Consider the following 21,781-nt stretch of genomic DNA (forward strand, 5'->3'; position numbering starts at 1 on the left):
ATGGGGAAGCTCCTAATGGAACAGCCCTTGTCTGTTCAGCTCTTTATTTTTCCCGAGAATCGGGTTAATTCTGCCTTCTTCCTCCGTCACCTCGGTGCTCTCCCACGCCCGCCCGCGCCGCTCCACCCCCACCTTGCCGCGCCCGCCCGCACAGCCGCTGACGGCCCGCCCCCGCCGCACTCCCATTGGCGGAGAGCTCGGAGTGGGCGGGGCGTCGAAGGCGACACGTGTGCCGGTACCAGGAAGTGGCGCGGGGCCGCAGCCGGGGTTCGGGGCTGGACGGTGAGTGGGGCCGGGCCGTGCGGGTCGGGCCGTGCGGGGAAGGGACCTGGAGGTGCCGAAGAGGTTTAGGATTGTGAGAGTCTGTGGGGTTGGGGCCTGGGCGTGAGGGGCTGCGGGCTCAGGGCTTTGGGTCTGGGGGTTTCAGACCTCCGGCCTGGGCTGGCGGGTGTGGGCCTGGAGCGCGGAGGGCTGGCAGCTGGTCTGTGGGGTGTGGAGGGGGGCGGTGTGGGGGCTGTGGGGCTCCGCAGGCGCTGGGGACACAGGTGGGGAAGTTGGGGATGTCCCTCTGCTTGGGGCCGGGTAGCTGACCACGCTAGGGCAAGGCTGACACCTGCTGGGGGCTGGGAGGGCGCTCTGAGCCCCCCAAGGGGAAAAAAGAGACAAAGGTGTGTGTGTAAAAATATATGTTTATCCCTATATGCCTGCATTCTTAGCGAGCCTGTCTGTTACAGAGTAGTGCTGCTCCCAGGTGTGCAATAATTCCCTCCTGGCTGTAGCCACTAGCTGTGGGTTTTGAGCCATGCTGTGGGGCCCATTCCAGGGATGATTCTTTTCCTGCTGTCCTGGCTGTGCCATAAGGATGTTTGTCTTTGTGATGCCTGTAGGATGGGTTTTTGGCACAAAGAAGTGGGGTGTGAGGCTTGTGTCTGGGAGCTGCCAGGGGATGTGGGCCGAGCTGTGCTCAGTGAGGTGTTAGGTTGATCCCTGTGTTCTTCCTGCTCCTCAACATGCACGTGAGGTCATGCTGGAAGAGCTTGCGTGGGAGCTGGGCTCGTGCTTGCTCCAAGCAAAACACCCTCCAGACTTGGGAGATGCTCCAGTGGGTGGAGGATGCCATTCCCTGCCTGGATAGGGCTTCTGCTCCCTGGGTCTGAGCCCAGCGTTGGCTGTGTGTAGGGTTGGACCTGCCTGTAATCTCTCCTCTATGTTTGGGTTAAATTGCAACAAGAAATGCAGAGAGAGAGGGCACACAGCTCAGTGAGCTCTGTCCCTTGAGTGAGGGGCTGAGCTCCCCCATCAGCCAGGCAGTGACACGTGGGTTGTCCCACATCCTTACACTGCAGGCTTCTCCTGATCCTCCCTGTCTTTCCTAGGCTGCCGCTCCCTGTGCACTCAGCATGATCCCAGGGCAGGGCCCGGTGCTGCAGGCGGTGCTGGGGACCCTCCTCACCTGGGGGCTGACAGCTGCTGGCTCAGCACTGGTGTTCATTTTCTCCAGTGGGCAGGTGAGTACTGGGCAAGGGCTGCACTCAGCTCACAGGCAGCTTTGGCAGTTGGAACCTGAGCAGAAGGGACTTTATTTTGGCCCTGAGTGGTCCTTGGGCTGGCGGGGAAAGAATCCAGCTTGTTCCTCTCCTGCGTGCCAGCACAACAAAGGAGGAAATGAAATTCTCAACCCTGGGCTGTGGTGTTGGGGGCAGAGCAATGGGCTTTTTCCCCTCTGCTGTGTGATGCTCAGAACAAGCAGAGCTCTAATCTTCAAGTTATTTCATATTCCAAAATTGGAGACCCCACCCCCCGCTGTTGTGTTCAGAATTGCTGTGCTGGATTTATTATTTATGTCTCTCTCTTGTGATGATTTATTCAGGAGTGCACTGCAAAGTGAGATTCCCTTTGCAGCAGCACGCTGCTTTTCTTCTTGGGGGAGGGCAATGTGCTAAAGGAGAAAAACTGCTGTGGGTGAAGCAGGCAGGGTACGTGCTGGGCTACAGACTAATGGCTTTGTTTGTAGCAGCACGTTGGTAGAGGAGTAAAGACCTTCAAGGGAGGGGAGATGAATGTCAGTGGTGTACAAATGGCTTCTAGTTTGCCCCCTACATCCTTGGGGTGATCACAGGGCAGCATTGGTGAGTTGGCACGTGAAGTTGTTGCCAGGACAGCCCTCAGGCTCTGGGTGACACTGGAGGAGACCCCTCTGCTCCAGGAGGGTGGCTGCAGGGCTGGATACTGAAGCACTGCATGTTGTATGACAGCGTGGCAATTGCTTGGGTTGCAAAAATGGGAAGAAGAAGAAAGTCACCTTAGTGTGACACCAGCACAGCTGCCTCCTCTCCGTGTGTCTTTGTGGTGTGGCTGCACTCTGCCTGTTGTGCCCTTAGTAAATGCTGTGCTTTGTGTTCGTTTTCTTGTTTCAGAGGCGGATCCTGGATGGGAGCCTGGGCTTTGCTGCAGGGGTAAGTGCTGCATCCTCGTCCTGTTCACTGCCTCCACGTGCTTTCTCATGCTGACATCTCTGCTGCTTCTCTGTACATCGTTTGGTTACTTGCTGCTGTTAGCATCTCCTGGTGCTTACCTGCTGCTCTGGTGTGGCAGCAGAGGGGCATGGTGCAGTGCTGGCTGGGGGCACGAGGGTACCAGCTTTGGGGTTATGCTCTTCTCACCTCCTTGGGCTCCTGAATTCTTTGTCCTGGAGCAGTTCAGTTGGACTGGAGAGCTCTTGTCCTGCAGGCTAGTGTGCATAACTTGCTTCTTGCTGTCCTGCTGAGCTAGAGTGCTTAAAATCCTGGAGAATAAAGGCAGTGAAGCCTAAATCAAGGGCATACAGTAAACGTAGTGCTCACTAGGTCTTGAAGGAAGAGGTGAAACTGTGGCGTCAGTTGTGGTTTGAAGTTGTGCTGGGCTTGTGGATATAGAATGTCTCCCACTGCCCAGACTCTGGGGTGTTTATGAGCAAGTGGAGGCTCATTCAGACTCAATAAATCACATTTGTTTTCTATGTCTGAGAGCTGTAGATGTTCTCTGGCTGCCGGTGCTTGGTGGACGGCGCTGCTTTTCCCTGCAGTGCTGGTGTGTCTTGGCGACCTGCTGAAACACCAACCTGTCAGCACCCGAAGGCTTTAGGAAGGCACATCAACCCTGGTAGGAAGCCCTGAGGAATGCTCTTGGCGTTGTTGGGATGTGCTGTGGGAGCTGGCTGTAAAGAAGGATTTCAGGAGTGGTTTGGCTGTGGGTGTCTGGACTTCCCACGTGCTGTCAGATCCATTGCTGTGTTAGCAGAGGTTGGATGCAGCTCCTTGCTGCCCAGTCCAGTGCTGCCTCCCTCTGCCCAGTGCATTCCTAGTGTCCATGGACACAGAGCAAAGGGCTCAGCCAGAGCCCTCTTTCTCACTGTGTCCTGGCTCTGTTATCTGGCACCTGGAGCATGGAAGGTGCTGCCAGGTTTCAGGATGAAGCAGGAGCCTGTCTGTTGCACAGCGTGTAACTGCTAGCTCTGATGCTGTGTGTCGAGCAGGGCTCTTTGCTATGTGTGTATTCCACTGCAGCCCTGTTGATCAAGGTGAAGTTTGTTTACAGCTCTGGAGATCACAAGTCTTCCTCTGTTGCAAATGCTTGAGTCAAACCCAGCTGCGCTGGGGTCAGGAGGAGCTGCACCCATGCCTAGGCAGGTAAGGTGAAGCTCTGCAGAACTTGGTTTGCTTCCTATCAGGTTTTTCTGGAACATATCAGTGACCTGCTAGTGATGTGAATAATTCAGGTAGTCTCTTGCAACAAGTTCTTGGGTCATCTTTTATAAATTAATCACTTGTTTTAGGAATTGCCTGTTCTGGAGCTTGGCTCCAGTGCTTGATTTCTGAGCTGCCTTGTTCCTATGAGCAGCTCATCTGCAAGTCAGGGAGGTGCTGCCAGGTGCTTCCTGCTGTCTCCATCCCGTTCAGCTGTGGCACTTCTGTCCCCATCTGAGGAGGTACCAGGATGTGCTATGGGTGCTGCTGCCTTCTGGCAGCTGCTGTGTTAGCTCCAGTGCTGTCACTGAGTCATCCCTGCGTGGCAGAGGTGTGGCTCAGCCGCAGAGCAGATGTCCTACAAACACTGGCTGTTCCACGGCTTTCTTGCATTTGCTGGGAGCAGGGAAGGGAAATCTTCCTGAGATCACTGCAGTGTCTGAGGGGGAACGCCATCAGGACGTGGATGGGCTGCAGGGTCTTGCTGCTGGAAGCATTGCTACCCGCTGTGACTCGTGGCTGTTTATGGGTTGCTGGTTCTGGTGAGCTGCCCATGCCAAGCACGAGCTGTGCAGCCCTGCTCTGATGCCAGCGGCCCCTGGGGAGGAGGTGATGGTAGCAATGCACCTTCTGGGAGCAGCTCTGCATCCTAGGGCTGAGTGCTTGGGCAGCACTGACGTGGCAGAAACACTGGAGCTTGGATCTTTGTCCTTGCTGTTAGATTTGTTCCAGATGTGCCCATTGCACTCTGCCTTTCGTCTGCTAAGGGACCAAAGTGCCTCCTTCCAGAGGCTGCACTTAAACCCACACCTTTAAACTGCCCCCGTGCCAGTGGGGGCTACCCCAAGTAACAGAACCCCATCCAAATCCCAGCCAGGCTTTGCTCCTTGCAGCTGGGCAGTGCTGTAAGCCCCTTTCTGGCCACGCTGGTGCCCTTCCAGCAGAGGAGAGCAGGCAGTCCGTGGGTGCTCTGTGCATCCTGACTGTGGGGAGGAAGAGCAGGATGTGAGCAGCCTGTTCTGAAAGCTGTTTGTGCCGTTCTCTCTCTCTCTCTTCTGCCCTGAAAAAAAATGTTTCTTCAGACAGTGATCAGGGACTACTTCTGCTGTAAGGAATTTCTGCTAAACGCCGTCTCTTTGATGTAAATCTCCTGCCAATATATACAGGCTGTGTCTCCGAGTGCTGGAATAGAGAAAGAACTGAATTTATCTGTGGTGCGAGCTCTGAAATCTGGGCTGTTGGGTTTCTCTGCATTCCCCTGTGCTCTGCTGGAGCCAGCAAACCTCCTCGCCCCGTGTGCTGCATGGCTTCTAACTGCACTGCTTTGGTGCTCAGCTCCATGTCCTTGGAGCCACTGATAGGGCTGCTGGGGTCTGTTCCGTGCCCTCCAGGGCCAGGTTTGCTTGTGAGATGGGTCACAGCAGTAATTCTGTCCTGCTGGTAACAATTTCCCTGCCTGCGTCTTGGGAGCCTTCATTGTGAAGTATTGAGAATGAAGTCAAGACTTCTCTGCCACTGCTGGCTGAGCCAGAGGTCAGGGATGGGGACACTCGAGTGACTCGAGGTGGATGATCCGGTGTGGTTGGAGACCTGGGGAGCCACAGCTCGCCCTGCAGGTCCACCTCTGCTCTGGGGGGAGTGGATGCAAGCTGGAGCCTGTGCTCACATTACTGTGCTGCCCCGAGCTGGGGCATAGCCACAAAGTGAAGCACGTTGGCTTCACCCCTTTGGTGTGGCTGTCTGTGCTGGGTGGCACGTGTGGAGGTGCAGTGAAGGGAATGCTTGGCTGCTTCCACCCCATTGCTGCTGAGCACCTGGCTGTTTGTCTGCCTCAGTTCCCTCCATGCAAACCATGGGTAACAGCGGGTTGGGCACGCAGAGGCGGTGCGTTTCCATGGAGACCAGGCTTTGCTTATTGGGGCAGCTGATGTGGAATTCTGGCTTTTCTCTTAAATCTGATGTTCTTCAACAAGATCTTTTTTTCTGAAATGTCCCCTGTTATCTCAGCGTTGTCCTGGAGGTGCTGTGCTATCTGAACATCAAGGGGCTGATGCCCATATGAATGCTAGCAGTCCTCATCCCCTGCGCGGCTGTTCCTTTTATTGGGCTGTGGTTTGATTTCTTTTGTCCCAGGTGAAGCAGAAAAATCATGAAGACGTGCTCTTTACGCTGTACCAGATGAGTCTGGCAATGAATATTCCCTTTCAGTGCTGCTTAAAACAGCATGGGTAATTTACACAGGTCTGCTGAGGCTGCTGCTTGTTGCTGGAGCCTTAATGAAGTCAGGCACAGAAGTCCACTGGGGAAGCGTCCTGCCAATCTCTTGCCTTGCAGTTCTCTTTCCTGTTTTGTTGGGGGGAATCTCCCTTCAGGTCCTCCCATCCGTGTGCCATTCATGGGGCTGCTTCCTCTGAAGCTGTGCTCCCACTACAGAAGCATGATGCCAAGAAGAATCCTGCAGAGAATGCTTTAATTTTGACACGAGTGTGGTTTCGGGTGGCTGTGCCCAGCTGTGGCACTGTGGCACCCTGCTTGGGCTGGGGAGGGGAAGTGCAGAGCTGGGGCTGCAGTGTTCTGGGGAGCTTTGGGTGCTGAGTCCTCCCCTGGATGGAGATGCTGGTGCTGGTGGGGAGCTGGCAGTGTTATTGTGGTTGTGGACTGGCACATTTTGGGCTGTTTCCCATCAGTAGGAGGAAACAGGTCTGGCTTCACTCATTTTCCATGGTGCCTGGCTGTCCTGGTGTGAGGCAATCAGGTTCTGAGCCCATGGGAACCCCTGCTTTTCAGAGCTCAATCTTGTGTCAGCTCAATTTCGGCTGTGGAAAAGTCTTGCACTGCTGCTATGGAGGTACAAAGCAAGGGAATGAAACCAAACCAACCCTGCACATGTGTTCCATGCTCCTGGCTGAGAAGACCTGCTGTATCTGGATGTGCTGGCTGCTATAAGGAAAAGCTGGGCTCCCTGCAGCCTGGAGGTGCTTTAGGTGCAAAACTGCCTTCTGCTGGGCCTCCTCCTCCCCATCCTCCCTTTGTTTTCCCAAAGCTGGTGGCTTTATGGTGTTGTTGCAGCTCAGCTCCAGAGCATGAAGGCTCTGCTAAGGGTTTGGCAGGAGCTGTGTGTGCCTGTGCCAGCCTGGTGCTGGGCTCCTGCTCCTCTTGGAGCTGAGCAGACCGCTATGCACTGCCAGCAAATGCAGTGGGAAGGCTTTGTGCAGAACTTGTCCTCTGTGGGAATGGCTTCGTGCTCTATTGATCTGAGCTGGATGCAGGCAGGGCTTTCTCTTGAGTGCATGGTGCATGCTGGAAGGGGAGATCATGCTCTCTTATTTTTGCTTTAGGTGCTTCTTGTCCTGTAATGCTGTGGTGGTTGTATCCTGTCTCTATGGAGGGGATCCTGGGCTCTGTGCAGCCATAACCACTGTGTGCCAAAGGAGAGGATTGGTGACCCTGGGAGTATTATGGGAGGTCATCTGAATGTCCCACGGCTGAAATACCATTGCCATTCTTTCTAGGGTGGCTGTAGAGGTTCACTGTCATGCTGACAACCTGGGCACAGAAATGAATCCCTTCTTCCTGAGCAAACCCAACCTCTCAGTGCATCCCAGCACTGCTCCTTGAGCGTGGTGAGGTTTGGGCAGCTTAAAGCTGTGCCTTGCTCCTCTGGGGGCTGCACGTAGCAAGGCTGGGGGAGCTCTGATGCTGACTTCAGTGGTAAAGGGATTTGGAGGCTCAGCTGTGTCAGCCCTCTGCTGCACGTGGGGAATGATATCTTAACATAAGATGACAATATAATTCTGCACAGCCTTTCCCAGTGTTTCCATGTTGGGGTGTGTTGTTGTTTTTTTAAAGGAGGTGGCATTTGAAATATGAAGTTTGACAGCTGTGGTTAAGTCTGACATGACAGCCTGCTTTCTTCTTACTCACAGAGAGCTGAGATTTACACAATCCCTCAGGGACTGGTATCTACAGCAATAGGCATCTCACTCCTTCTATAAAAATGATTTAAAGTGGGCTAATTCATTACACACCTCTGTTCTGCAGGAGGATGCTCATACAGCAAGAGCAAGCTGGGCAGGACCTCCTCTGAGCACCATGCAGCTGGCAGAGCATCCCATAGATCCTGTGGGGTCTGTGGGGTGGAGAGCAGCATCCCCACTGGTGGAGGAGGGAGACCCCTGGAAAGATTGCTCCCCCATGGTCTCTGTCCTCATCCCAGTGACACAGACCCATCTGTGCTGTAGGAACAGTGGGCATCCAGCTGCTGCCTTTGCTACCTCTGCTTCACATCTCTTCCCTGCCCCCCTGTATTAAGCCTGGCTTGTGGATAGAAACTTAATAATCATTGAGCCCAATGGGGTCATTCCCCAGAGCTGGTCCCAGGTGAGCTGCAGCGTTGTTGCTGGGGCTGGGCTGGTGATTTCCAATTAACCCAGCCCAGTGCGTCATGCAGCAAAGCAGAGGAAGAGATAAGGGGATAAAATACACACTGGTGATAGGTTCTTTAGTATAAGCTGGTGGAAGCGGTGCCTTGCTTGGCTTTCTGTTCTCTAATCTGGGAAACACCCAGAGCAACCAGCTGTGACAGAACCTGCCCTGCTCTGGGCTGGGTTGGAAAAACCCCACAGGTCCCAAATTCTATTTTTCTGGGATAGTTCCTTCTCCTTCCCAGGTGCTGCTGCTAAGCACTAAGCAATGCACAGAGCTCTGCTGGGATCTGTGCCCAGAGCAGGCAGTGCCTGGGTGCTCCCCAGGGATGAGGGAGGTTTTCCTGCTTTGCAGCTGCTGAATTCCCCAGAAAATTCCCCTAACCATCTCATGTGCTTCACTCACTGTTTTAGGCTTCAGCCAACAAAAACACTCCTGGTTCATACTGATGGAAAATCCTTCCTTCTCCATCCTTGAGTTGGGCTGGGATGCTGGGTATGGTGGTGGGGCTGGGTTACAGTGGCCACACTGCTTGCGTGGCTGAGCGCATCGATGCCCATGGGGACTTCGGTTCTCAGCCTATGGGAGCAGAGCAGCGTGGTCCCCATGCTCTCACCACTCACCTTCTGTCTCCTAGGTCATGCTGGCTGCCTCCTACTGGTCCCTCCTGGCCCCAGCTATTGAGATGGCCGAGCACTCTGGCAGCTTTGGAGCCTTCGCTTTCGTCCCCGTGGCCGTGGGCTTTGCTCTGGGAGCAGCTTTTGTTTTCTTTGCTGACCTGCTCATCCCGGTGCTGGTAAGTGCACTCCCAAGGCTCTGCCTGCTGCACACCATGGGGCTGACCCAGCGCTGCAGCCACAGCTGGTGCCAGTGTGCTCTGGGGTTGCTGTCTGGGGTAGAAACGTGTTCCTAACCTCAGTGTAACATTCCTGTTTCCTGCAGTGTGGGGTTCGTGGAGCTGAGCGGGGCACTGCTGTGGGGTGGGTGCAGGAGTTGTGCACAGACAGCAGTGGAGCAATGCTGCTGGGTCTGCTGGTAGTCCCAGGCCACGAAAACTCATCTACTTTTGCATCCTCTGTGCTTCCTTTGGATTCTGCTGTGACAGAAGCCAGATACAGGCTGTTTTCTATCACAGATCTAATGAAACTCTCTTTTCCCCAGGACTCTGTGGCTCTGCCTGCGCTGAATGCAGCTTTGGGCTGTCTGTGCTCTTTCCTTTTTGCTTCCTTTATTTTCCACGCTTCTGCTTTTGTTCTTTTCACTGGCAACACTTCACAAACAGCTCAGGTGTGACCTTCTGTTTCAGCCCAGAGGTTTAATTTGCAGAACTGCCAGCCCTCTCAGCATCTCAGAATTGAATGAACCACCCTACTGTCTAAGAGTATTATTAAAAAAAAAATAAATAAATCAGAAGCTGTGCTGGAGCTTCTATGGCTGAAAATGGCTTCATCTGAAAGGATGTTATCAAAACCCTCCAAACAGATTAAAAAAAAAAAAAAAATCGATTATTTTAGTGCAAGTAGGATTATTTGTGATGAGGAGCATGAGATGTTCCCTTTGAGGAGTGGCAGGGCTGGTGGTTGTGGCTGTGTCCATGCCTTTGCATTTCAAGCCTCCCCTAACAGGCACAGTCAGATGGGGCCAGGTCTCTCCCTGCCTCCTCCTGGTGCTCCCAGAAACAGTGCTGTGCTCTGGGGCTGTGTGCCTTTGCTCAGCACCTCTCAGCAGCAGCACTGTGCAGAGCTGAGGCTGCTGGCCCTGGCTTGCAGCACTGGGGGACTGTCAGCCTTTTGTGTCTGCTCTGTGCAACCTGAGGGCTCCAGCACTGGTTTGCCTTGGCTGCATAGTGCTGCTGTGTTTGATCAGCTGTCTGATGCTGGTGTTTCTCAACAGAACAGACAAACAGTTGCATCATGAAGCCTGCTCTTTCCTGGTGGCTTTGTGCTGGTGTGCATTTTGAAATGGGAGTGTGTGTAGGGGTGGAAGAGCACTGGGGCATGAAATTCTTGTGTTGTAAAGAGCAGGATGACCAGGGACAGTGCCAAGCGTGTTAGAAACGTTGGTCTTGCTCAACGTCCAGCCCAGTCCTGATGGGAGAAGAGCTGCTGCTCCTGCTCAGCTCTTTGTGCTTCCGTGAGCTCTTCACCAAGCCTTGCTTCTTTCTACATCACTTAGCATCTTGCAGTCTTGATTTTTGTTTCTTTTCTCCCTCCTCTTGGAATCAGGAGACAGAGGCATGTCGATGAGAGCAGCGGGCACCCAGCCCTGGGCAGGAGGAGCCGTTTCCATACGCAGCTCTGGCACAGAGCCCTGCCCACCCCCGGCACCCCTCCCTCATTGCTGTGCTGTGTAGCAACGGGTCCTAAAAGCTTTTAATGACTCCTTATCACCCCAGAGCTGCTCCCAGGTGGGGAGCACTGCCTCGCTCCCCCCGCAGCTGGCAGCAGCTCTGTTGGTACCCGGCTGTTTGCTCAGCAGCAGTGCTGGGGGGGGGCAGGGGGGGGGGTTTAAGCCAAGACAAAGTGGTTAATGATGCTGAACAGCTGTAGTCATTAAATTCCCTACAAAAGACAGATTTAATCTATTACATCTTTATTGTTCACGGCTTCCCTGTGGGAAGGCTTTAGTATGTTTGCTTGTCTGTTAGCTGAGTCTGTAGAGCTGGCAGAGAACAGCAAGGTGTGACACGGTGTTTGGGTGCGCTTGGGGAGCGTGACCTCTGCAGAACAGACCTCAGAACCCTGAACAGTGGGCCTCTCCTTTATGCTACTAACCACCTCCTTCCATGTCATATTTAGCAGAGCTGATTCTGCAACAGGGTGTTGTTGTACCTTCAGGGAATACCTTAGCCTTACTGAGTGACCTGCCTGCTTCTTTCTTCCCCTGGCCCAGGTGATGCTGCAGCAACTTCCTCCTTCCTGTGCTGAATTCGAACATTATTCCCACTTGGTGATGTTCTGAGGGGCAGGTGGTGGGGTGAAGAGCTCTCCCCTGTGCACAGAAAGCACTGGGGCTGAGGGTAACAATCAGAGCCTTTGAAGGAGGACTGGCTTAATAAAAGCTGTGTGTTGGCACAGCACTCTGCACAAAGGGTCCCCGAGGCCGAGTGGCTGCCTTTGGTCTACAGTAGCACATAAGAACACTGGAATTAAGGAATATTATTCTCATCCTTCAAATCTGTCTTGCAGCTCTGCTGACTTTGCTGCCTTCTGGTGTGCGTGATGTGTTGTGCTTCCACCTTTGGGTTCTTGCTCTGGCCTTACTCTTCCCAAAGGAATTCTACACGAGTCTGAAAGAGGCAGCCAGCTCTGCCCCTGATCTTCAAACACTCCCTGGCTGCTTTTGCTCCTAAATCTTTGCACGCATGCATGTGTTTTCTTTCATCTTCAAGCTGCTGGACCCTGAACAGCCTCTTTACAGCCAGGTCAGCAAGCCTCAGGCGGGGGCTGCAGGCAGTCCCAGTGCCTATTACTACTCTTGTGTCCAGGTGGGTGTATTTGGAGCACAGCCTGTGTTAGAGCTGTGGCTTGGAGCAGCTCTATTGCTTTTTCCTTTTCTGGATCACTGCTCTTTAAAGGCTCCTTTGAGGGAGTGAAGCTTGGTGCTGGTGGAACAGGGAAGATGGTGCAATTCAGGGAAGGGAGAAAAAATGCATCTGGAGGTTAAAAATTACTGCAGGGCTCAGACCCTCGTGGGCTGCGTCACCCCGATGTGCTGCTGTGTCTGTCCTTCCCATTAACCACGACGTTCCTTCCGCTGCCCGGCTGCATGACATCCTCTCTGCTTTGGGGTCATCGTGCTAAATAGGATAATGATGCTTAATCACCTTCGTCTCCTTTACCTCAAGGCTTGTGGGGCTGGAAATGTCGGGTGGACTCCTGTGCTATGCTGGGGTCTGGGCGTGTGAAGGGGATGTGAGATGGGCAGCAGCTCATGGGTACCCTGCCAGGGAGCTGTTGGGTACCCAGCCATAGCTGGAGCAGTGTTTGGGTAAAGGATGAGTGGAGAGAGGCTGTCGTTCCATTCTGGAAATACCTCCTTGATTGAATTTTTTTTATTTTCTTGCCAGCTAGATACAGGGTTTGTTTTTTCTGACTGCAGGTAAATCAATAAAGCTGCATGTGATGGGTGGAGCATTCCTTAGATTTACAGTAAATAGTATCTAAAGTGGCTTTTAAAAGCCTTTCTCCTGGGTTGGCAGGTGCTCTGTGAGAGGAAGCTGCATGGCAGAATTGTGCTCAGCACCTGGCTGATGTCTCTTACCTGATGTGGGGCTTCTCACACTGCTCTGTGCAGCTGTGTGGTGGCTTGATGGGCAGGTGGGAGTGTGAGGAACTTGGCCTGGGGTCAGTGAGGGAGGAGTGAGTGTGTGCATGGGGTAGCAAGGGCCAGATGCCATTAACTCCCCTCGTAGCAGAGCAGTGCTGTGCTCCTGCCCCTCATCCACGTGTTTGTGAGCACTGCAGTGGGGTCTTGGTGTGTGCTGGCCTGGGTGAGCGCAGCAAAACCAATGATGCGTGTGAGCTTTTTTTAGAGTCTGTTGTGGGATCGAGCACTTTGCATGGTGAATTTTAGGCTATTTCTGGGAGCACTCTTGGGAAGGACTGGAGCACTCAGTAAACAGACATCCCAGGGACGCTGTCCCATGTAGTAATGATGGTATCTGCAGTTTGGCTCAGGATGTGCCTGAAGGAGGGATGCGTTGCTTCCCAAATCCCTGCCAGCCCCACATTTAAGGCAGCAACAGTGCAGCTCTCCTGTGGGGTCTGCGTGGGGCTGGGGCTGATGGCTGTGTTATTCCATGCGGTGGTAGGGGTGTGCTGGGGCTCATCAGCAGCATCAATTTATAAACAGAATAAAAATTCCTCTGATGCAATTTGTTAATTCCCCTGAGACGTGCCCATCACGAGTTCCCATTCTTAATGTGCTTTTTCCTGTTCATTTGTGACTCCTAGAAAGTTAATTAGCTGCACATCCTCATTGCTGTAGTAGGTGGAGGCTTTGTGTTCTGAGTGTTAACCTAAGGGTCTGTGTGTGTGTATGTGCCCAGTGTGTTTTCTGGCTTATTGAGTTCCTGGCCATGGGACAGAAGCTGCTCAGGGTTTGGGAACACAGACTTGAGCTGTGTTGGATGAGGACCTGGAGCAGGGGATTGCTGGCTCTGGTTCCCGAGGCACTGGAGGAGTTGTGCAGCGAAAAGAGATGATGCATTTCATCTGAGCTGCTCTGCAGTTTGTTCTGTAGTCAGCTCCTGCCTGGGGAGCTCTGGTTGTTGGACTGGGTGGTGATACTTCTGCAGAAGGTGGGAACTGGCAGGCCTGTAAATGCATGGTTACAAAACTTGTCTATCTGTGAGCTGTGCTTGTTGCTGGGGTTTCAGGCTTGCTCCAGATCCCAGCTGAGCTCGTGTTCTGTGTGTGCAGGGGCTGCAGGAGTGGAGTCTGCCTCGTAGCAGGGATGGGATGAGCTGGACGGATGGGGTTGGTGAGCTGCAGCCTGACTGCATTCCTGCTCTGATCTGACTTCCTTTGCTTCGGGGAAAACAAACAGCAGCCCTTCTGCTTGGTCTGCTCCATGTCCTGCTGGCTCAGACAGGGGGATCCTACTCTGGTCACTGAGGAAGGGGACCGTCTTTGGGAGTGTGGAATATGGGGAAGGTGCTTCTGCTTCTTTGAACCCATCTATGGGATCCTTGGTGGATACCAGTTCTCCTCTGACAGCATCTTGCTGGTCCTGCTCCCCAAGGCAAGCCTCCATTTAAATCAATGATATTTCTTGAGTGCTTTGACGGCAGATGGACCCTGCAGAGGTAGGAGCTGCTGACAGCAGGAGGTGTAAATCCTGCAGAAGTCAGGGCTGGGGGACCCTGGCTTAATTCAATGAGCTGTCAGCACTGTGCCAGCCATGCTTCTCCCCCATTACCTCTATGCTGTGCATCTCTGTCCATTCCCTCTGGTTACCCTGAGTGTGGGGTGTTACCTGTTGATAAGGCTCCAGTCAAAGTAGGGCTGCTCTCTGCCCTGATACACTGATTTTTGGGTACCTGCAAGAGGCCCTGTGCACCTGTGGTACAATGAGTGCTATTGATGGCTCCTCATCTGTTCCTTCATCTTCAAATCCACCTTAGAATTTGCTTCTGGCATCACCCAAATGAATGCCCCCACTGCGAAGCGTAAACCTGCCATTAAGAGAGTCAAGCTCCAATTGGTTGGTTGGTGAACTGTCAGGGAGAGGAAGCCTGCTTTCATGTAAAGCACGGGAAATCTATCTGCATCCATCTAGAAATGCAGCACGATGTCAGCCTGCTCTTGAGGTAAGCTGTGATTCACCCAGATCTGCTCAACACGCTGCCTGCCCTGTGATGGGCTGCGAGGAGCTGATGTTGTGCCTCGTGGTGAGGACAGCAGTGCCCATGTTAGGACATACAGCCCCACACCTTGCTGCTGCACAGCCCAGCATGGCAGGGAGCAGTGAGAAGGTTTTGTGTGTTGGTTTTTCATCCTTGAGGCTTTTCTCATGGTGCCCACCTGGCTGTCCCTCCCCCTCTAGCGAGGCAAAGGGGGGCACTGGGTGCTGCCTGAGGATGTCACAGTTCAGGTGTGAAAGCCTTTGAGATGCATTTTGCTGCCTCTTGCCCTGCTCTAATTATCAACAAGGCATTGAAGACGAGGTGATGTTAATGTGGTGCTCTCAGGCTTCACAGCCAATGCGAAATGAGGAGCTGTCTGCGTGAGCCCTTCCTTAGCTGCAGGCTGGAAAGGCATCTTGTGTTTGCTTTACATTTCTCACGTGCTGTTTTTTATTTTAAGGCCTGTCAGGACTTTATTGGTGAGGTAAATGCAGCACATATAAGTAAGTGATATTTCATGGGTGCTTGGGAGAATGAGATGCAGCCAGGAGGGGAGCAGCACTGTGCAGGTTTACAACCACCAACAGAGCTGAGTTGTGAAAACCCAGAGAGTGTTTTTTGTAGGTTTTGGTAGAATGAGCGAGGAGAGGAGATGTGCTCTTCTGTGCATGTGGGTTCTGCCCTATTTACCAGCTTGAGAAAGGGAGAGATGCTGAACCCTGCTGGGTTCTCTCCATGCTGGTGCAGCAGAACTGGGTTCCTTTGCTGGAAGCTGTTTTGGAATGCAAAATGTGAACCAAGTGTCCTTGAATCAAAGGGTGAGTGCAGGCTGTGTGACTGGTTAAGGGCAGGCCCCAGATCCAGCTGTGCCCTCTAGGGCAGTCTTGCTACTTTTTGCACTCTGAAGCATGAGAAATTGGTTAGCTTCTCATTGGTGGTAATTAGGAAGTGCCTTGTCCCTCATTACACCTCTCTCTTGTAATGAATTAACGAACTAATTGGACTGATGGAAGGGCCTCTCCTGATGAGTGCTGGGAAGGCACCGGGCTCCCTTGCCTCCTGCAGACACCCTGAGAAGCCTGCATCTCCTCTGTGAGAAAGAAAAAGCAGCAGCAGAACCTTGAGCTGGGGAGTGAGTTTGCTGCAGGCTCTGTCTTGGGATGATGCTCTGATGCTGCTGGCTCAGGGGCAGTGCTGCAGGGGAAGGGGCCGTGGCTGAGGAGCAGCATTCTGCCAGCCCTTCCTGGGCCTGCTCTTCCCTTTTTCCCCATCAGTTCAATCTGCACTGATAGCAAATCATTCCTGAGAATTACACGGTGTGAAAATGAGCTGTTAATTGAAGTTCCCTTGGCTTTTTTTCTTACTGTTGCAAAAAGCCTCATGCGATAGAGCCTGCGAAAATACACACTGCCACGTTCTGAATATGCAAAGTGAGCAGGAAGCAAAGACTGGGGCAGGATGCAGAGCTGCTCCTTTAGGCTTCAGTAAGCATGAGGAGCAAAAGCTTTGGTTAATCCCATTGGTGGCTTAAAGGCTTATTGCTCGCAATTAAAACCTCATCTCGCAGCACCCGCTCAGTGCTGCTGTGCCAAGTGATGGCAATGGGCTGAGCCATCCCTGGGGGAATTCTTCCAACCTGTTGCAGCTGGAGGACAGCAGGATGGCTGCATTCCATGTGTGTGCTTCTGGGTGTTGCCACCCCTAACCTTGCTGTCCTGGCTCAGCAGCAGTGCCTTCCAGAGGTGGATTTAGATGATTGCTTAGCAAAGGGCTGCTTGGGTTCAAAGTTCCTCCAAGCGTTCTCAGAGCAGGAGATTGGTGACATCAATTTGTCTTCTCCTTTTGCCGAGGAGCTCTTGTTTGTTTAACAAGTTGTTTTCAGCTGGATCGCAGGGAAAAAAAAAACAAAGCTCCATTTGCGTGCCTTTATTTTTTTTTGGAATGGCAGAGGTTACAAAAACTTCCTTCCCCTCTGCCATGTTAAATATTGCTCTTTACAAAACATCACGTTGTGTAACAAACCCCCTGGGTTTCCTCGGGGGCTTGGGAACGGGGTGCCAGCAACATTCCTGTGGTGTTTGTGCTCCCTCCTGGAAAGGCAAAGTCCCGAGCACTCAGATGAGGAAAAAAAAAACCCAGTATATTTGGCTTTGACCAAAAATATCTTTTACCATCTTGTCTGCCTTTGTGGGACACCCGGGATGCTCCGGATCAGCCCTTGGGACTGTCCTCATCCCCTGGGAGATGTGGGAGGAGGATTGATTTATTCCTGCAGCTCGTCAGTGGGGAGCGATGATTAGAGCTGCTGTTTGCAATTTGGAAGAATTATGAGTTATCAAAGCAGCTGATAATTAGCAGTGAATAAAATGTACTCGCAATAGTATTACATCAGTTACAGATAAACTGATACCGGGCTTCCTTAATATTCACTTAAGCTCTCTTGCTCCCGGTTCTTAGGGGGAAGTTTTGCTGTCTCATTGCAGCAGGAGAGACCTTCTAGTTTGCTGTTGTCTTCTTGCAAGATGCTGTTGGAGCAAAAACCTGATGAACAAATGCTGATTTCTTTTCTATCCAGGGACAAACCTTCCCTTCCCCATTCCCGCTGCCATAGCTACGGGCTGTGTGGACGTGGGAGGATGCAGTGTGGCAGGAGGCAGATGGAAGATGCTCAGTGTGGGCACTGGAAGCCCCAGACCCCCCCATCTTTCCCCTCCCCCCAGTGGCTGTCCCAGCCCTGGGGTGCATTTGGGTGAGTGTAGTGCAGGCTGCAGGGCTGGGGGTGGTGGGCTGAGCGCCCTGGGAAAGCTGTGGGGTAGAGGTATGGTCCTGGTGGGGCTGAATGATGATGGGATTGATTGTTTTATTGGAAGCTGAAAACGTGGCTGTGCTCAGATCCAGATCCTGTGAGTTGGTGCTGATAGGTCTCCAAAGGGCTCGTGCTGTGATGCCTCTGGGAAAGGTGATCCCCAGCCACTGCTGGATAGAGCTCAGCCCTGGGGCTTCAGTAGGAGGAGAGATCACGGCCTCACGTTGCACCAGAGGATGTTCAGGTTGGATGTTAGGAAACATTTAATCCCCAAAAGAGCGGTCAGGGACTGGTACAGCTGCCCAGAGAGTGGTGTGGTCACCATCCCTGGAGGTGTTTCATGACCATGGGGATGTGGCACTGAGAGATGTGGTCAGTGGGCACAGTAGGATGGATTGGGGTTGGGCTTGGACATCTCGAAGGTCTTTTCCAACCTTAAGAATCCTGTGATTCTGCAGGGATGGGAAGCAAGGGTCCAGCTGGGAGCTGCCTGTTGGGATTAGGGTTTGGACTGGGTTTGTAGACCCCAAGATCTTTGTGTAACCACCAGGACCACGCAAGCTCATGCTGTGCATCCCATGCATTTATTTTTTCCGTGCGTCATCTTTTCTAGCATGGTCTGTGCTCTCCTGGCAGTGCAGCTGGGAGCTCTCTGTGGGTGGCTCTGATTGCTGCCTCTGGTCATGCCTGCTCTGGTTCAGGCGTTATGAAACCTCAGCCAGCTGACCTCTAGGGGGAGAGTGCAAGAAATCCTGAGACACCTCCATGTCTTACAGTGCAGTTAGCAGAGCTGACCTGGCTCTCATTAGCAAGCCTGCGAAGAATTGGCTTTGAAGTGCTTTTCTGTTGCCCTGCCTGTTATTGCTGGTCTGTTCTTAGCGGTCTGCAAATTAAAATGCAAAACAAGATGTACCTGAAACACTTGAAGACCCACAGCTTGCATATGAAAACAAATTTGGCTTTCTCCTCCTTACACAGTACTGTGTGGCCGTGCTGGGAGCTGGGGCTGTGCAGGGCTTGGGGCTGCCTTGCTCTGTCCCTCACAGCTCTGCTCTTTGTCTCCACTGCTGCCCATCTATCCTGGTGCTTTGCCTTTCTGTTGCCACTTTCTCTCTTTTAATAAGCACAAACTGAGTGCCTCTGGGCACCATCAAGGCATCCTTATTACCCTCTCTTATTTGTTCCTCTGTGTTAGCTCCTGGACAAGTTAGAAACGTTTATTTAGTTTTAAAATCGCATCATAAAATCCATCCCATTTCTTTTTCCCCTTGAAATGCTTTCTGCCATTGGCTGATGGATGGCAGTTTGTGTCCGTGGAGCTGCTGAGGCATCCAGCACAGCAATGGGTTGGCAGCACCCTCAAGTTCTGTACTGACTGATCCCCGCCAAGCTGTAGCGTTGTGTTTTGTCATCCTGATTCCTTCATTAATTTGTTCTCCTTTATTGGTTGCGTGGGGAAGGAGCAGGTTGTTTCTTAAAGGCATTGCTCCGTTGTGTTGCTGTTAAACTTGGTTCTGCTGGCAGCTGGTGCAGAAGGACAGATTGGCATCATGTGGGGGCATCTGGGATGCTGTGCTCCAGGACTTGACCCTGCTGTGTGGTGAGAGCTCTCCTTCAGCCACCATACAGCTCTGTGCTGATCCCTTTGCCTTGCAAGGACATGGGGAAGAAGAAAAGCCTATCCCATGCAGCAGGGCCAGGGGGCTATTGTGTCCATCTGCAGCATAGGTTGCTTTGGGGAGCTGGACTGGGTGCTGCTGCCGGTCTGCTCCTTCCCCACACTATGGCTGCTGCAGGTGAGGGTTTCACACCCCAAATGGGATTTCCCTGTTGCAGGGCATGAGCTGCTGGCGCTGCTTCCATGCTCTTGGGCACCTCCTTGACTTTTCATTGTGTATACATGTGGAAATTGACTGTTCTCTGCTGCCTGTAAGGCTGTATTTCCTTTGAACACAATCGGCCATGAAATCCTACCGACTTTTCTGCTGCAGCTCTGCAAAGAGAAGCGAGGGCCGCGGGGATTCCTGTGCCCAGAATAGCTTCCTCCCAGCTCCGCGGGTCTTCCTGTGCCTGTCTCCCTTTGCATTTGGGCTTTTGGAAAGCAATCAGCCCCCGTGGTTATTTCAGTTAACGCTAATTAGTGGCACAAGCTAATTAATGTGGGTTGACTTCCCTCTTCTCTTTCTAATGCTTTTTTAACCCATTGACACGTTCCAATTAAGGGACTCATGCAGGGATCGGACTGAAATGACTCAGAGCGATCGCAGTTGGAAGAACCGTGTGCTTTCCTGAAGGTCACTCATATTTTTTCCAATTGATAGAGTTGTGTGTTTGTGCAGCCAGCAGGGAGGTGACCTGACCTTACAATAAGCATCTTGAAATACCTTCAAGTTTTGCGTTTCCTTGCACGGAAGCAGAGCTGCTGGTACCGTGTTGATAATCATTGGCTGTGCAGCAAATAGCTGTGGGATGCTGCTCTGCAGGACTGCAAATGTGGAGGCAAGCGGCCTGACCTCGGGAGAACTGTGCTGCTGGGACCTCTTTAACTTGAGCTGCAGTTGTTTGGATGGTTTGGTAGCTCTGTGCATGGGCAGGGAGAGCGTGCTGAAGGTCAAGATCCCCGAGCCCAGCTGCCCCTCAGTACCACATCCCCACAGTTCTGAACACCTCCAGGGACGGAAACCCCCCACTCCCTGGCAGTTGTGCCAGTGCCCTGCTGCTTTTTGGGGGAAGAAATTGTTCCTGCTCAAGCAGAGCAGCAGCCCCTCCTACAACAATGCTGCTTCCAGGTGCTGGGTTAGAGGAGGTGAGTGCACCCTGATTAAACTGCAAGAGAAGGCCGGCAGCGAGTGTGTGATTAGTATTAAAAGCCCAGGTCAGACAGTATTATGCAAATGCTGGGAGAAGAGACGACTGAGTTATTCATCTTTAACCTTTACTTTTGTTTAACACGACCTTACCCAGCGGGGCTCCCATTACTGCTGGGGGCTGTTGGGTGCACGTCCCTTCCTTCTGCTGCCACCAGCACAGAGCTCAGCCCGTGCTCCTGCCTGGTGACATCCATCCCTGTGCGTGCCATTGCTTCTGGCTGGGAACCATGGGGCTCCAGGGGGATTGAGCAGCCTGGGGCAGAGCTCGGTGCCACGTGTCCCAGAGCACAAACAAGGCTGTTAGGATTCTTTTAGCTGATGCTCTGGCAGTCCCCAGTCACAGCAGGTTTGTGTGAGCCTTGCCTGGGTTGGCAGGGCTCAGGGTCCCTCTCGCTGTATGCTCTGCTCTCTGCAGACTTTGCACGTAGCTGGATGTGTTGGTTTTGGCCATCTCATGCTGTTTTCTGGAGATTACAAGTGCTGTAGGGACATACTCCAGCTGAGTCTGGAGTCTCACAGGGCCTTCTGGCTCTGGAAATAACACTGGGTGGTTGTGAATGTGACATCTCACTTAAAGGCCGAGGAAACTGGTTCATTTTGGAACATACTGTTTCCCTTGCAAACCCAACACAGCCTGAAGAAATGAGACCTCAGTGCCAACCCATTATTGGGGTCAGCAGGACTGGGTCACCAACCCCTGGGCACGTAGGAGCTTGTTGTCTCCCAGGCATTCCCAGCCATGCAGATGCTGGAGCAGTCCCTGGGGACAGGACTGAGAGAAAGCAGATGGGAAGATGTGGGAAAAGCCTAAATTTGCCTCTTGCATTGCAGGGTTTCAGCGGACCCCCCTCCACTGTGTTTGCCATGAGCTGCGACCCGCGAGCGGCGAAAGAGAAGTGTGAGCAGGATCCTGCCTGCTGGCCAGACCACGAGAGCGAGCTGTCCATCCGGATAGGTAGAGCTGGGCACCATCCAGGCAAGCATCCTGTCATATACCACCTGCAGAGCGTTTGGGAATGCCCCTCTTAAGCTGGCACCCAGGCTGTAACGTATGTGAATGACATTGGCTTGGTTTTGACACATGCGTGCGAAGTGCACCTCCTCTTCCCCTTCTGGTTCTGTCTCTGCGCTGGCTTTCATTCCAAGAATCATTATTTCTGTTTCTACTTCACTTCTCAAAACCACTTGCACATCTGCCTGTGGCTATGAATTATTGATAACTAGATATCTAATTCACCAGGGAAATGAAATCATCAGCTCAGCCTGAGATAAGTTTACTGTGAGCGTGGGCACAGCCAGCACTGCCCTGCCCTTGCTGCTCAGTGCCATACGGAGGTTCCTGCTCCGCTGACCCTCGGTGCCCTCCCTAATAACAGATGAGAGCCTCCGGTCGTGCTGTCAGTCCTCATTTTGGAGGCTAATAGGATTTCAGCTGCCAAAGCGAGGAGTGAAGTGTCTCTTTGGCAGCTCTTTCCCTTTGGAGAGCTTTTAAAGAAGGAACTCCCAGTTCGGAGTGGTGGAAGCTCGCCAGGTTTCCAATGGCCGTGGTATGTGGGGGGGAGGGGGTGCCATGCCCTATGTAAACCCTCTGTGCGGCACAGCTTGC

At 52.7% G+C, this 21,781-nt stretch overlaps 1 protein-coding gene across 1 annotated transcript in view; it reads left to right on the forward strand.

Moving 5' to 3' along the window:
• Nucleotides 1-21,781, forward strand: part of SLC39A11 (solute carrier family 39 member 11) — a 59,217-nt gene continuing 37,436 nt past the window's right edge. Inside the window, exons 1-5 of the mRNA XM_048965528.1 lie at nt 1-282; nt 1,377-1,508; nt 2,418-2,456; nt 8,788-8,946; nt 21,007-21,130. Of these exons, the coding sequence (XP_048821485.1) occupies nt 1-282; nt 1,377-1,508; nt 2,418-2,456; nt 8,788-8,946; nt 21,007-21,130 (736 nt within the window). The remainder of the gene's footprint in view (nt 283-1,376; nt 1,509-2,417; nt 2,457-8,787; nt 8,947-21,006; nt 21,131-21,781) is intronic.

This window comes from Lagopus muta, chromosome 18, assembly GCF_023343835.1.
Source record: "Lagopus muta isolate bLagMut1 chromosome 18, bLagMut1 primary, whole genome shotgun sequence".
Taxonomy (NCBI): Eukaryota; Metazoa; Chordata; class Aves; order Galliformes; family Phasianidae; genus Lagopus; species Lagopus muta.